Here is a 16280-nt window from a genome sequence, read left to right as displayed (position 1 = left end):
TGCAAAAAAAAAAAAAAAAAAACCACAACAGTTGATTAACTCCCTTAAAAACACACTCTCCTGAGCCACTGAGGAGGGAGAACCACATGAACACTACACTGCTTTCCACGACTGGAGATAATATTCTCTCCCTGTCATTCTCATCAGCTGAAATTACATTCTCCTCAGAAATTGCAGTGCATGGCAGGACTGGCAAGCTTACATACTAAAAGACTGAGACAGTTAAGCATTAAGTAAGAGAACACAAATTAACGTCAACTGCTGATTTTCCCCACCACTAGGCTTTCTTGTAACAAAGGCTAAGAACATTGTAATTAACTTTGCTCATGAAATGCTATGTTCTAAAGTTGGGCCTAATTAGATGCAATATAATTCTTGCCAGAAACAGATAATGTGTGTCTTTCATCAACTTGGGTGATTGGAATTTATTAATGTTAGGCAAATCTGCATAGCACAAATTATGTTTACCCACTGCTCCACAAACAAGCACAGTGTTTGATCTTATCTTTTAGGTAAGATCATCTGCATTTGGTACTTTATGGGAGAGGAATGTGGCTTTCATTCTAGAATGAAACTTTGTAAGAGAAGAACCCCTCAAACTGCAAGGATAAGACGAGGAGATAAAAATAACAGCACTAAGTATAGCAAGATCCTGGCCCAGCACAAGCTTTCTGCGGTACAAACAGACACACAATAAGCTTGTAGGGAACAGCAAAGGGATATTGAAAGAGGGAAGGAGGCACGGCTTAGCCATGATGCTTTTCATTATAGCAGTAACAACAACTATTGGTAAGCACAATGCCTCAAGGGCAGCGTGAAAAAGCCACATGAAGACGTGCCAAAAAGATCCTCAAAGCTGCAGTAGGACAATAGAGGCCCAGGCTGATGGTAACTCACTCCCAAGTTAGTGTCTTCTGAAGTTAGTTTAGCTTGAAATATTTTTGAACTCCACCCACTATCAGCTGAAGAGAAAACAAAGAACAGAACATGGATGATGATGATTCATGTCAGTGCAAGCTCCTATTTTCTATTTCAAAGAAAGCTCAGACTTCATGTCAGTAGACATATTTCCTTTAGTTTTTTTGTTTGTTTTGCTTCCAACCAAGAACTTTTCTCCAGGGTCCAGAAGTGGCAGGCCATCTCAAATGTCCTAACCCTTTTCCCACAAAGGGAGACTGAAGTGACCTCCCCACCTCTGCAGGGGGGAAAGCAGTGTTGAAGATCCAGTGAAGGTCTCAAGCTGATTTTGTCAGAGTAGTCCTGAAGCAGAAAACAAAATGGTAGGCTGTCTTCTCTGTTAATGTCTTCTCCTACCAAAACAACACAGGAAAAAACCCAGAAAAGTGACTAAAAATGCAAGGGAAGGGAGGGGTGTAACGCCAGCAGTTCTATAATTTTGAGTCTTCCCTTAAAACCCAAAGGTGCAACAAATCACACATTTGATAAGGATTAATTGCACGAAAACCAATTAAGTCTAGACTTACAAATGTCAAAAAGACTGAAGAAGACTCTAATTTCATTATTAGGTCCTGCCCCCATGTCTAAAGAGTTACAGTATTCAACCACCAAGGTTTTGATGTTATGTAGCAGACACTCAGCTGCAATTGTAGATTCTTAGCATATTATATGCCTTCTACACAACCACTTGTTAATTATTGTTATAGGTGATGGATTTCATAACCAGAGCTCCTAGTCCTCTTTAATAATTACTGTTGTGCAAATATTTCTGACTTCTGTAAACACTGTTACTAGAAATCACCTGTGCTAGGTGGTAAGCAAAGCCGCGAATTCTGGAAAGCCGAATCACTGTGTTCAGAAGCTTCAGAAGAAGTTACAACTGCATCTTCTGAGTGAGACAGGAGCTGGACATTCGTTAAGTTTAAACTCCTGAATGTGTACCAACACAACTGGTCAGCTTATCTAGTTTTGTCATACTTTAGACATCTTGAGTTGATATCCAAGTTTGAAACAGCACAGGATAACGCCTAGTGTGACTATTTAAGGATATTTTAAGATAAGCAGTAGGTTACTTTTGGAACTTATGCTTATGTGTATGTGTTTGAAATGAGTCACGAAGAGACAAGACTATAAAAAATTCACATCACATACACTCTGTGAAGGAATTTAGTACATTTCTGGTTTAGCATTGCATGTTCAGTTTGGCAGCACTCTGGCAAATGTTGCTAATATTTGCAAGATTTGCCCTACTAACCAGCCAATAAGTACAACCACCAAATACACCCCTAGAATTGGCCAGATCAGGTATGAAAAAATTTATGAGCTTTTAGATTAGAAGCTAGGCGTTAGGAGAGCATTCATTACGTCTGATCAAAGCCTCAGAAAGAGGTGACTTGCTGTAGCAAATAACCTTCCCCATAGAGGAAGGGACTTACCTCACCTATGAATAGCAGGAAGCCCAAGAATCATGCTGTGTACAGATCACTGCATCTCCAGAAAACAAGCTATTTCCCCTGCAGCTCTTTGAAACACCTACTTCCAAATTTTCTTTTCTACAAGATGTTCCTTCGTGTTACTTAACTGGATATTCTACATGATAAGCAAAGCGACCAAAGAGATATAAACAGTCTTAAACATTTCAGGGAGTGTATGGTACAGAAAGACTTAAATCTGAGTTTGAGTTTTGGGGTTTGGTTTCTTTTTTCTTTAATTATTTGATTTTGACAGTTTTTAAGAGCATTGATTTGGCAACACTTAAGTTTTTTTCACTTCTCTAGACTTAGACTTGAAGACCAAAATAAAGGCTGCTTTCAAAAAAACCTATCTCCAAACAGACAAATTAGAATTCATGAAATAAAGTCAATAAATGGGGAAGGTACTGCATAAATTCCTGCAAAACAGTGTTAATTATTGGAAATCGTGATGAATATTCTTCTCACATTAAACTACCCTCATTTCTAGTGTTAATAAGGTAGCATACCTCTTCTAACAGATGAGAAATGCATATAGCAAGATCTGTTTCACTACACTTGGTCTGCATACAGTTGTATTTAAAATCCAGACAGTTTTCTTCATTAAATTGCAGGCAAAGGAGCTTGGATGATGTAACTTAAGAACACACTGAAACTTTCCCCTATTCTCAACCCAGAAATGCTTATAGCAGCTGAAGCATGCAATGTGAAATAAAGCTGGTTAAAAAGAAGACAAGGGAATTGGTCAGGGAATAGGGGCTTCTTGGCATTCCTTTAAACCATTTCCTGTTCACCCTTGTGCAGTGTAATATAACCCTAAGAAAATACATCTGACCTCACTTTTTTCAGCTGTATTACAAAGGTTTTAAAATCAATTTAAGTATCAAATTGCACATTCATAAACAACAACAAAAAAGGAGGTTATACATATTATTGCCTTTGTCCTCCACTAAGACAAGTTGGGGGCTTTTTTGTTGTTTTTTCTTAATTTAATGAGAACTTTGATTTTCCCTGGGAGACGAGGTCAACAGACTAGGGCACTTCCTGTCTGCAGCAATGTTGTGTGCTTATGCAGACATGAGTCTTCTGACAAACAACTGATTTATTTCAAAGAGGGGGTCATTACAATGGCATATAGCAAGATCACATTCTTTCCTACTTGTTTTGCTTAATCACTATGGATTATTCAAACATACTTGAAAAGAAGATGCATTTCAGCTGTGTGTGAAAACTGACAATTCATCCAAAATCCCCCCCACGCACTGAAAACAAGAGGAGGAGACATGTTCTAGGTCAGAGCATGGTCATGCATTGAGAAAAACTGGGAGTAATCCTACAAGTGAACTACTTAAATGTAAAAGATGTGGTCCTACAAAGTTCTGAGCACCTTGCCACCACAAACACAGGTCTCAACTTTTCAGAAAAGATCATTAAAGGAGATGAATTTCAGGGCCATTAATGGATCTATATCTAAAAATCACCCTCTGAATCTTACTGATGGAAGTGTCCATGCAACCCTCATGCAGTCCTATTACACACATTTGGGACAAACTCCAGTGCCCTGCAAAGGTCAGATTTCCAGCAGTGTGCAACAGCAGCACTTCCACAAACTACCCAGTGATTTTAAACAGGGGGAAACTCAAGAGACGAAAGTTTACAACAACAGCCAGCAGACACACCAAGGTCAGAACAGTCTGACGAGTCTCAAGCTATGCAGAGCTGAGAAAGAAGTTAGTCTGGGCATGGTGGAAGCTGCTTGTCTCTAAGAGAATTTACACAGTCCTCATATTTCCACAGTATTTGAGCACTGCAGAATCACTTTGCTATCCATACCAACTACCTCATTTAAATATTTTTACACACCTCTCCCTTATTTTTAATGATTGAAAGTGGGCTAAGTCCCTGCACAAGGCTGCTGTTCAAAGATGAAGGACTGAGCCCTTCTTCCAATCTTCTAACCTTTCCTTCCTATACTGCACTACATTGGCAGTTCTCATACTGGGAGCTTAAGCTCTCAACTAGGAGCTTAAGTCAATTCCAATGGCAAGATTTACGGTACCTGTTCCCCTCCCTCTAAATCAGATTGTACTAAGTTTGTTTTCAGCCGCCTTCAGTGCATGTACTATGTACAAGCTACTTGAAAATGCTTAATTTGTTTTTCTGATGTCAAAGAATGTGATTTTCTAATTGTGTTTGCTGTATGTACAGAGCCAAAACAATCCTACATTCATAAAACTGAAGATACTAAGCACTACAGAGGTAGAGAGGTAGAGATCAGTGGGGGGAGGGGACTCAAACAACAAAAAAGCTATTAGTGTTAAAAACAGAAACATAAATTTAAGAAAATTAAATTTTTGTCCCAACCACATTAAACCCATGGAAGTTACCCAGGAGACAGGAGGGGAGAATGAGTGCAAGAATTGCTGCTGCCAAAGAGCAGGAAGAAATCTGTCATTAAGTAATATTTAGGTATAATTTCTAGATAGCAAACTTTTTTCCTGTTAGCTTATAGACAGACACAACCAGAGCCACCACCACAGCAAAGAGGCAACTTAGCATTTCAAGAATAAATTATAAAGTGACTTGACCTCCATCTAAAAGTATCATGATACATTGGGGCTGGGAGGGAGGGGAAACAGATTATAAATCTAAATTCCAGGCATGAAAACTCACTTGCATGGATTGGGAAAAATACACAACGGCATAACAATTACATTCTTACGTTACCAGAAGAAAAAATGCCAAGCACATTTCACCTACAAGTTAATTTACTAAACTCGCCTTCCTGGTGTCTGAAGAAGACTCACTTAATGTTCTTCTATTTTGTATCAGAAACTCTCATATTGGACCTGATGCCTTCCCTTCAACATTGCACAGCTAAATGAAGTAGATACTATGTATTTTACAAGGTTAAACAGCAGCCATAGTTGCTCATTTGCCCAAAGCTGTGCAAAGATGCAGTGAATGAGTTTGAACACAAGCTTCTATGGCCAGAGGAGGGTCCCATCTTTCTCCAGCTAGCCTAAATTAAAAGAAAAAAAAATAAAGAAACTGTAGCATTTATCACCTAATGTGTAATGACTGACCAAGCATCCACACTGAAAAATGTGAAAAAACATACCATACATTATTCCAAAATCCTAGGCAATGTAACAGAAACAATGGTCAGCCTTCAGCAGAAGAAACTTACCTGTAGCCATTTTCCCCACACCCTGCTCATGTTTGCCCCGTCCCATTCACTATATCAGAGTTTAGCAAGCAATATCAATTAATATGAATTACTTTTTCTCTCAAATGACCTTCTCAGAAAAGCAAAATTACTCACAAACATAAAAACCCGACAGCCTACATCTGATCTCATGCATCTTACCATCATCTGAGTAAACGGAGATAGCTGCACTGCACCACCACAGGAAAGTTTCAGGAATTTTTAGCTGTGACACTAATCTGTGCTAATGTTCCTCACAAACACATGGATAACACAACCTTCCTCTCAAGAGCACAACATGCTAAATAACCAGCACAGCAATCCAGCTGAAGCGAGACCTGGCTTGCACACAAGGAACCTACACTAAGAACAACAAAACCAAAACACACTGAGCAACTCTTGAGTTTACAAGCAAACAATATATGCATTAAGAAGTGGTATTCACTACTGGATAAAAAAACTGCTGCCCAACATGAAGCCTAGGGCAGCTTCTTGCTGTACAGTGCTTCACACACAGAGCCCTGTTTGCAACACCTATTGCAAGAGAGCTGCAGGGACACACACCTGCTGCCTGTTGTGCTTATCACGCTCTAACACATGACAGGAGACAAATCCAGCAAAATTAGACAGCAACAGGCTGTTTGTACCAAGTGGGACAGGAACAAAATTTGGTGGTCAAAAAGTAATCCAGAAAAATCCTACCCTTATGTATGCCATTACTGTGCCAGTAATACACTCCAGCTTGAATTTGCAGTCCTCCTCCATCGACAACATAAGGCATAAGCACAAAATAAGCTGTTCAGGTTCCCTTAGCCACAGCTAAAGGAATTAAAGAAAAGTGTCCTGCTTCTTCCCCTTATAAGCACACAGAAATAATGTGGTCAACATATGGCCTCCCTCAATATCCTTCTCTCTAGATTGGAGACATGGATTTGATAGACTGTTTGGTGGACAAAGAATTGGCTGGTTGGCTGCATCCAGAAGGTATTTGTCAACAGCTCCATGTCCAGATGGAGAACAGCAATGAGGAGTCCCTCAGAGGTCTATGTTGGGACCAGTACTGCTTAATGTTTTCATCTGGGACACAGACAGTGAGAGCAAGTGCACCCTCAGCGACTTTGCAGATGACACCAAGCTGAGTGGTGCGTTTGGCACACCTGAAGGACAGGATGCCATCCAGAGGGACCTGGATAAGCTTAAAGAGTGGGCCCATGGGAGCATCATGAGGTCCAACAAGACGAGGTGCAAGGTTCTGCACATGGGCCGGGGCATCAACACAGGCTGGGGGATGAAGGGATTGAGAGCAGGCCTGTGGAGAAGGACTTGGGGGTACCAGTGGATGAAAAGTTGGGCATGACCTGGCCATGTGCATTCACAGCCCAGAAAGCCAAATGTGTCCTGGGCTGCATCCAAAGCAGGGTGGGCAGCAGGTGAGGGAGGGGATTCTGCTGCTCAGCTCTGCTCCCATTAGACCCCCCTGGAGCATCCAGCTCTGAGGTCCTCAGCATAGGAAAGACACAGACCCATTGGATATCAAAGGGCTGGAGCACCTCTCCTCTGAGGACAGACTGAGAGAGTGGGGGTTGCTCAGCCTGGAGAAGAGAAGGCTTCAGGAGATCTTATTGCAGCCTTTTGATACTTAAAGGGTGCTTTTAAAGAAAGATGGAGAGAGACTTTTTAGCAGGGCCTGCTGCAATAGGACAAGCGGTAATGATTTGAAACTAAAAGAAGGTAGATTGAAACTAGAGGTAAAGGAAGAAATGTTTTACAATGAGGGTGGTAAAACACTGGAGTAGGTTGCCTGGAAAGGCTGTAGACTGCCTCATCCTTGGAAACATCCAAGGTCAGGTTGGACCAGGCTTGGAGCTACCTGATCTAATTGTAGATGTCCCTAGTCACAAGAGGGGGTTAGACTAGATGACATTTAAATGTCCTTTCCAACCCAAACCATTGTATGATTCTTAAAGGCCTTAGGTCAGAATCAATCTCCAAGGCAAGTACACATTTACAGATAAAACAGCTTCTACACCCGTATTCACAAAGCACTGCCTTCAACCAAATCCCCTCATACACCATTAAAAAGGTTGTATAGAGACTCATAGTTTCAAATCTAATTACTACACAAAGTCTTTACGCATTTTGTGCCTGTTGACAAGAAGCAATAGAGGCAAAACAACTGAAGACATGAATCTGACAGCGCACTATGGCTTTTCTTAATGATTAATAAAGTGCTTGTGCATGATGAAGCTCCTTCTGTTTCAAAATGCAGCAATCTGTCTGCAGCTGAGGTGTGCAGCAAAATTGCTCACAAACAGTACATCAACTAACACTCTGTACCCTCATGCTGTTGCTTCCTTCCTGGAAGATTCCAGAGTTCATTCGCATCTCAAGTAGTGCCTTTGACTTAAACTTCCTATACACCTATGGATTATACATCTGAAATACAGACCTGAAGGGCAAGGTCACTGAGGGGCTGCCATTAATCCTATTGAAGAGAATCACATCATATCATAAGCAATGACCTGCCAAACAAACAAACAAAAAAAGCAGGAGGGAATACAACAAAAACTCAAGCTACTTTACACACCAAAAAGAAGCCACTGTTGGACAAGCCACCAATCTGAGCATTTTCAATAGCCATGTGTATTTCTATGCTAGATTCAGGGGAAATCCGTGCCTCACTGGAACCCCACCATATGCATCCATGGAGCCAGAATTTTGGGTTTCACTCTTGATTCAATGCTCAGCCAAGCAGACTGAACTCTTTCTTCTGACTTCAAAGGGCACTGTTTCAGGCTCTGGATAAGCAGACAGGTTTCCCAAGTTTACAAGATTCATAAGAGGAATCACACACAGCAAAGAAACAAAGATGAAAGAAAACAGGTATGCACCCATGAACCAAGCCACACAGGTATGTCAGACACATACATATGCATTGGTAACCACATCATTTGCAAAGTTATTAAAACACCTTTGCTTCTATCATCGTAATCAAGTCAGTGCAAGTGTTGTGGACAACTAGCTGTGTATTTCATCTGAGATACACACATGCAGCATAGCTGGGGAATGAAACTTCTCAGACAGCTGTAGAGGAGTAAATTTAGCTTGAGTTTCAGATTATGCTTTGCTAGTCACCTCTTGAAATCCAGACAGTATAAAGTAGCACTAGTGTCAGGTGAAACAAGAACAACACTTAAGAAGTTTTCTACCTCAAAATACATCAAAGTAAAGTATGGAGTCCACATAACAACCTAAATACAGGAAGAGAATACCTGTGGTACCAATAAACGTGGACAGAAGCTGTGAGTCTAAGAAATTAAGACATCTCAAAGTTGTAGTTAAAAGATATACAACCATGATGTTTTTTGCCAGCACAATGTTAACAGTATTTTTAAAAGTTTAAGGCTGCTATGTCTAGATTGTTTAGGTCTAGAAGTAGAAAAAAATAGCTCATTAAATAGCTTTTCACACGTCAGAATAACAACACAAGTCCACGCTTCCCATTTCCTGGGAAGAATAGCCACTGACATCCTGACTCTCGTCTATACTTTAGCTTCACAGACATTCAGAACATGCATGAGACATATTCAGAACACTTCAATGAGACAGAAGTGTGACAATGTGCAAGGAAGCAAAAAAGGGCTTGAAACAATCAGAACAGCTTCTTGAAGAACAGGACTAGAAAATATTGCTGGAATAAGGCAAATAATACATCACTTTCAGCCTGATTAACTCCTTAGCTTTTCTTGTCTACTTACATCATTCTTAGACTCCTAAAATATAAGCATAGGATAAAAAGGCTCAAATCTCTGCTAAAATAAAATGTATGGGTGTTATATTACCTAGATCATATTAAAGGAGATAGTCACAGCAAATTGTCTTTACTAACAACAAAAAACAAGACAACAAACTTCAAACACAAAGACTGGACCATTCCTTAAATCCTCTCCTTTACATGAGTTTTAACTGACAACTTCAACAGCTGGACAAATCAGATTAGGCACAAGTAGTGCCAAAAAGGAAGAGAGGATATAGTGTACCACAGTAAGAACACACAGACTGCTCATTTATAATTTTAAAATTTATTTTACTTTACTTTTAAATCTTATTAAAGATAAACAAACAAATGAAAAAATTACAATTGTTTTCCAACAATTCCAAACTCAGGCCTTTGAACATTTTAAAGAGACACAAAAGAAATGTCTCTACACAAAGATTCCTTTCTTGTTACCAATATATTTAAAAATACTAGTTTTTTCCAGTTTGCATATGCCAATTTGCCTTTCTTCTTCCTAATCCCTCCCATTTCATAACCCTGTTTAAGGAAATAACCATGTGTTTATTCAAAGTAAGCTAACTCCAACCCAGGTTCGCTTACTGTAATTCCAAACAGCACAGTTCTCATTTACCAATTCCCTTTCCTTTCTGTCTCAACCCTTTGGAGATGCTGCAGGTTGTTTATAGAATATCTGCCTCAAATATCAGCCTCAGTCTTTGTACTTTCCCATTCAGAGACAGACAGTCAGCAGGCAACCCACAAGAGCCCAGTTGCTTCTTCTCACAGAACAGTTACCAAAATAGTAACTCTGACCCTACAACTTCAACTGTCCCTCCTTTCTCCCCCCTTTCAGACCTTTTTCCTTCCCTTCTGTTTTCCCATACCCTTATCTGTTAGTCTTTGCTTGCTTTCTTCATTACATTTTCTTTCCACCATTAAAAGAGATGCTACATAACTTATGGGCTGACATTGGCCCCCCCTCACAGAGGGTTCAGGCACAGCAGAATTACAGTTCACCTAAATAAGGTAATTTTAGAAGTGCTCTGGGGACATTGCTATTGCCAATAATAAAGAAAATACATTACTTGATGTCAGGAGGTTCACGTTGGGCTGACCAGAACAGGCAGCAGGTCTTACTCTAATACACTCAGAACATGTTTAATTTCTTTCCTGCATAAAGCATTTAAGCTTTGGCTGAGAGAGCAAGGTGACTAGAGCAGAGCCTTATGCTGTCCAGAACTGGAGGCATGAAGCTAAATAGCTCAGGAGCAGAAAATGGGGTGGAAGGTAGAATCTTTGACTCCTGAGAGAGAGGAAGAATGAGGAGCCACATCACTTGTTTCAAGAGGAAGAGAAGGTTGAATTTTCCATTCCCAAGACGAGGTGCTTAAGGACAATCTACAAACTCCAGAGATCAAGTCTTCCCCTACACGCTGAAGAGTAGAATCAAAGATTACTACTGAACACAATAAACTGAGTGGAAGCTACAGTCATGATGATGTGTGTCAGGCTGATTTAATCCAACACCAAATAAAAGCAGGACACCAAATAAAAGCAAGTTTCAAGAGTTCATTTTCTATATAATTGTGTATAGTGGTCAGACAACATTGTCATTTCACTTTTTTTTGCCAGAGTGAACTTTGTACGTGAGTTTCTTGTCACAATTACACTGAAAGTAAGTAGTACATGCCAACAGAGTGGATACTGCAATTTTCATTCCCATGCTCCTTTTTTGCTTAATTGTAGTTTTCAGTGGATAAAACAAATCAAGAGTTGTTTAAAGGAGATTATGCGTTATTCCTTTTCAAGTTGCCTCACCCAAGTTTTGTTCTCCCACAAATTCAGCCAGAGCACATGAGAACGCAGAGATTTCAATACAATGTATCCCAACAATCTTTCCATTCCAGACCCTCACATAGCCTTTTGTTCTTTAAAAACTCTTAAACGGATGCCAGCTACTTAGAACATTTGGCATTAAAAAGGGGTACCAAGCCTTAATTTGCACAGTGTCTAGATTAAGACTGAGATTTTACACTACAACATACCTAGCTGTCTCATCATTTCGAGCTTTATGGAACAATGACTACACCAAAGTCCAAAAAGAAGAAATTTTAATTAGAACTGCAAATTTCTCAACCCCCGCATGATAGTACAACAAATAAGCATTTCCAGAAATACCAGAAGTTAGAGCTGGCAATTAGCATTGGGAAATCCCAGCCTATCTTGGCTCTGCCTCTGACAACAGCTACATTTTCTGCTGAACTGCACAGTCAACTTTCCATTTTAAAAGACACTCCACTATTTTAATTATTCAGTATTGAAGATATTTGGAAAAAAATCCCAATTCTAATCTTCGTCTTGTCCAGTCAACAAGCTAGTAATTAGAAGAAAATTGGTCCACTGACAAATCGCAATATGCATTTTTCAGATCATCTTTGGTACTCCAGAAAATGGTTCTAAAACTTTTCAGTTTTCACTTACAAATTTATGAGAGTGAAAACAATCCAAACCACTGCATAATATGCCTTTTCTAGAGCAACAAAAAACAGTTAAAATCCAATCTACCTAAACAGATCATTTACATTCCTACATCATCCTAGTGTCATAGAGCTAGATATTTAAATGTGTGTAGGTGCCTAAAAATGTTGATGAGCATCTTGTAATATTTAAGAAGCAGGCAAAACATGTTTAGGCAAGCTTAATCTTTGCACATTTGAAAATCCACTTTGCCATCATCTGCCTGTTTAAGATTTTAGATGTTTTTGAAGGCAAGCCACAAACTGACTAGTCACTTCAGAACACACTTCAATCTCAAATATTAATAAGAGGCCTAATAAGACATCAGTAGGTCTGTTTTTGTTTTAATTGGATTATTTCAAAATCTGCTTTTCTAAGCAGAAACAGTGAAGAACTTATGTCTTACTGGGTAAAGACATTCATTCTTCATTCTGTGAATAAACTATGGACAGTCCATAAACAATTTCAGCTTTGTAGTGATAGTTCCTGGTATTACTATACCAACTTTTTCAACAGTCTCTTGCAACAATTAAAGTCGTCATCCTTTTAGGTGATCAGCTTTCAGATGTTTAGAAGGTGGTAGGTTTTGAGTCCGATAATGAGAAAAGAGATGGGGAGGGTGGAGAAAATACAGCTTTTCAGGCAGAAGAGACTTGTTGCTTTGTGAAGACACGAGTGCAATTTCTGTTGCCTACGCATTCTTCAAGTCTGCACATCCACTGCTTAGCTTCCAGTCCACTGCTTTGTTCCCACCTAGGCATCCTCTTCACAGATTCCTAGTCTACAAGCATCCTCCTGTGACTACACATCACTTTGACAATAGTCATTTGTGACAGAGCGATAAATCTCATTCCTTCTCTCCAAATACACATGTTCACATGGCAACAGTCACCCCCAGGAAAGATTTCACAGCCATTAAGTGTGTCAAGGACAAAAGATTCTCCAGTTAATGGAGCTGGCTTCACACATAGTAAATCAGTTAAGATACAGAGATAGAGCAAAAGCATGAAGTGATGAGTCACTCTTCTATTTAGGGGTGATACTCTCACCTCTCAGTTGTGGACTATATCAATTTTGCTAAATATCTGAATTAGAAGCCTTATTCCCTTGTGTGTTCCTGCAAACCCTTTTGTTGGCATGTCCACCATTATGCTTTTTGGACCAATAATCTCAAGCTGCCAGTGCTAAGCCAAGCAACAACTGCAGAAAGGGATGTCCTGCTGTTCCCCCCTACTTTCACCATTCCTCTCAGGGCTACAGTAAGATAGAGCAGAGAGTTATCCATTTGATACTCACACTACAAAGTAATTTTCCATCACTTTTTTCCTGAACTGGCTCACTACGGGGTCAAATACCCTCAAAGTGAGAAGAGTAGATACCACAAAAGAGGCAGCAGGAAAGTCTTTTTCACAAGCTGCAAGACTGGTATCACTACACACCAAAGCAATGCCTTGACACCCAGACATATGCTTGGATATCAGCAGTTATGCTCACTTTGAATTCAGCCACTCCAGAGATGCCTAGAGAGCTTTAATACATCAGTGAAATTTCCTTTGTGGTCTTCATTCAGCCTCACTGCTGGAGAAGTGTTTGTGTAATTCCCGTTTCTCATACACACCTTGAAGACTTATTTCCTACTCCTTCCAGTCCTTATTTTTTTTATGCTAACAATGAGCTTACAGAGAAGGGTACTGTTCCTTACCCCAAGACACCTTCAGTTCTAAAAAATTATACAATGATGATTTCTTCTAGAAAGGAATGAGAAAAATAGTCTGTCCATCCCTGCTGATTTTACCGTTATCTCCAGTCCAAGAGTGGTTACCATATCTTATAAATTGAGATACAAATACAACTAATTTCAATTAAAAAGACCTCCTTTTTCTCCTCAAAAATTATAGCTAAGGGCAGCTTCTAGAAAGTGAAGAGAAGGATAATTTTCCTTGCTTATCTTGCACAAAATATAGAACAGCTCCTGTTGGTTGTTTTGAATTATGCCCTTAAGGTTTGGCTTCAAAACAGAGGAAACCAGATTGTCACAGATTTAGACTGTTGTGCTCTTAGTGCAGTATATCTAAATTTTAGGTATCTGAAAAATCCTTTGTGGTCAGCTTTGTCTCCAGCCAGTAGACAGCAGTAGTATCAAAACAGCAATTACTTTCAGATGTCGCTTGATTTTGGGGAGAGGCGCACACACATTACCAAAGACAGATAAGTAAGGAATAAGTGAACCAGTGCGATTTAAAATAGTGGCTGGACTAGCCACAGAAAGATCTGGTTTCATCACGCATGTCACTTAGCCTTTGCACTAGAGAAGCAGCCCAGCCAACTAGCATAAAAGTGTGAATGAAGTCATCCTAACACACGGGCACACCTAACCTCCAAGTGTGATCATATATTAGCCAAAGGACTGTTCCCATTACTCAAGCAGATGCCTATTAAAAGTTTTACTGGTGTAGGTGAACTCAAAATAGCAGTTGCTGCCACTTGTTACAACAGGAGCAACAATGTCTGACCACAAAACTATAGCAGTTCTGAACTGAAAGGCATGTTCAGTTAGAAGAGACACTGGAGATTTGTGATATTATTTTTATTTGTTGTGAAGTGGCACAGGACACTGTGCCACTGGCTGATTCAGCCTGGTGACTAGCAAAAGCCAAACACTGCTTAAGTAGCTAAAATGTTTTGCCCTGCATCCAAAACCAGAATATTTCTAGAATATTCTAGATATTCTAGAAAACAAAGGGTGGTTGACATATTTAGCTTGTTTATAGAGGTGATCTTTTAAGAAATACCTCTTTCTAAACTGAAGTAGTAGAGCTTCCACTAGTGCGGCTGCTAGGAAGCCAATTCAGCAGCTACAACAAATGCTAACCTGTAGCTCAAAAGACTTTCTAAACAGTAACCAGCACATCTGCAGGATACACTGCAACAGTAACTCTACCTTCTTCACTATTACTGATGGCTAAAGACACACCACTCTGATGGCGTGCCATGAGACCATCTTTACATCAAAGCATACACTGAGTGCACTGTGTAATTTTATTCCTGAACATCAAAACTTCTTAAGAAGCTCTATTTTCAAACCTAAGCATCTTCAGCATCTTTATCCTACATGGCTGCTTCAGGACCCCCTGCGAATCTGGCCATGACAAGAAACACATCACTTCTTTCAAAGCAGAACAAAAATTAGGATGAAGAATGAAATGTTACATTCTTCACAGATCATGGAGTTTTGTTACAAATTCCACACAATATCTGGAAAATCAATTAAGCACAAAGTCACCTATTTCACTGGCTGCTTACTAGCAGCATGAAAACCTGGAATGAGTAGGTGTAGAAATAGAAGGACAAGAACAGGACTGGATATAGCAGTTCCACAGCTCCAGGGGAAGTACGCTTACCATACAAGTAGAAGTCTCCACTGATACTACTACTACTAGCAAGAGGCAACATATGATGTACAGCTTAATGTCTCTCTTAATGCCATTTGGACCTCCATATTTATGTCTGTCTTCTTCACTGCTCCAGCCTCATATCCACCCCTCCTATCACGCTAGAGCTGATAAATCACAGCTGCCCTAATTGCTGAGTGGGTTCCTGTATTCTTGCTGACAAAGAAACCCTGACACAGTCTGAGACATTTCGTTAAGTGCTCAAACACCACACTGATAAGAGCGGTATTATGGTTAGACAGAAATATGATTGGGTAGTAAAGTCCTTACCAGGCTTAATCCTAAACCTGGAACAAAGTTTCAGTCCGGGCACCAGCACAACGTAACTGAAGTTCTGCAGACCCTACATACATGTGTATGATTCAGTTATGGGGACCAGGGTAGTGAAATACTGTTAATTAACACAACAGAGAAGGGCCCTACAAATAGAAACAGCCTACTCCATACTGTACTCAGGTATTGCCTTTGTGCTTGGAAAAAGATTTTCTTCTCTGTAATTCATTAACCTACAAGCTTATCAAGGTAGGAGTGAAGAACTTACTTCCAGCATGGAAGCCAGCAGTCAAACTGAGCAGAAATACTTACATCACTCTTCCTGAACTTTGCTTTTAAGCTCTTCATGCTGATCACATTCAACCTTCCAAACCTTTGAGGAGCTTTTTATCCTTCTTCAATATCTAAACAAAAAAGAAAGAAAAATAAGATTCCAACTCGATACCATTCAGTTCACTGGCAGCCAAGTCTGAATTGAATTTGCATACCTATATCACCATTTGAGGATTTAGCCCTCAAGCTCTAAGAAAGATTAACAGCTAGCTAAGGAAATGTTCTGTTTCTCCAGACTTAAAAGCAAGCCTAAGTCTGACCACTGAAGAACAGAACAAACCTTTACCAAA

The 16280-nt window shown here is 39.8% G+C and overlaps 1 protein-coding gene across 1 annotated transcript in view; it reads right to left on the bottom strand.

Annotated features, from left to right (window-relative positions):
• RAI14 (retinoic acid induced 14) overlaps positions 1-16280 on the bottom strand; it is an 84000-nt gene that overhangs the window by 57380 nt on the left and 10340 nt on the right. Inside the window, exon 2 of the mRNA XM_027709494.1 lies at positions 15970-16061. Within this exon, the coding sequence (XP_027565295.1) occupies positions 15970-16005 (36 nt within the window). The 5' untranslated portion in view covers positions 16006-16061. The remainder of the gene's footprint in view (positions 1-15969; positions 16062-16280) is intronic.

This window comes from Neopelma chrysocephalum, unplaced genomic scaffold (assembly GCF_003984885.1).
Source record: "Neopelma chrysocephalum unplaced genomic scaffold, ASM398488v2 Primary Assembly neopelma1_96780, whole genome shotgun sequence".
Classification (NCBI taxonomy): domain Eukaryota; kingdom Metazoa; phylum Chordata; class Aves; order Passeriformes; family Pipridae; genus Neopelma; species Neopelma chrysocephalum.
This window is presented reverse-complemented; position numbering and strand designations above follow the sequence as displayed.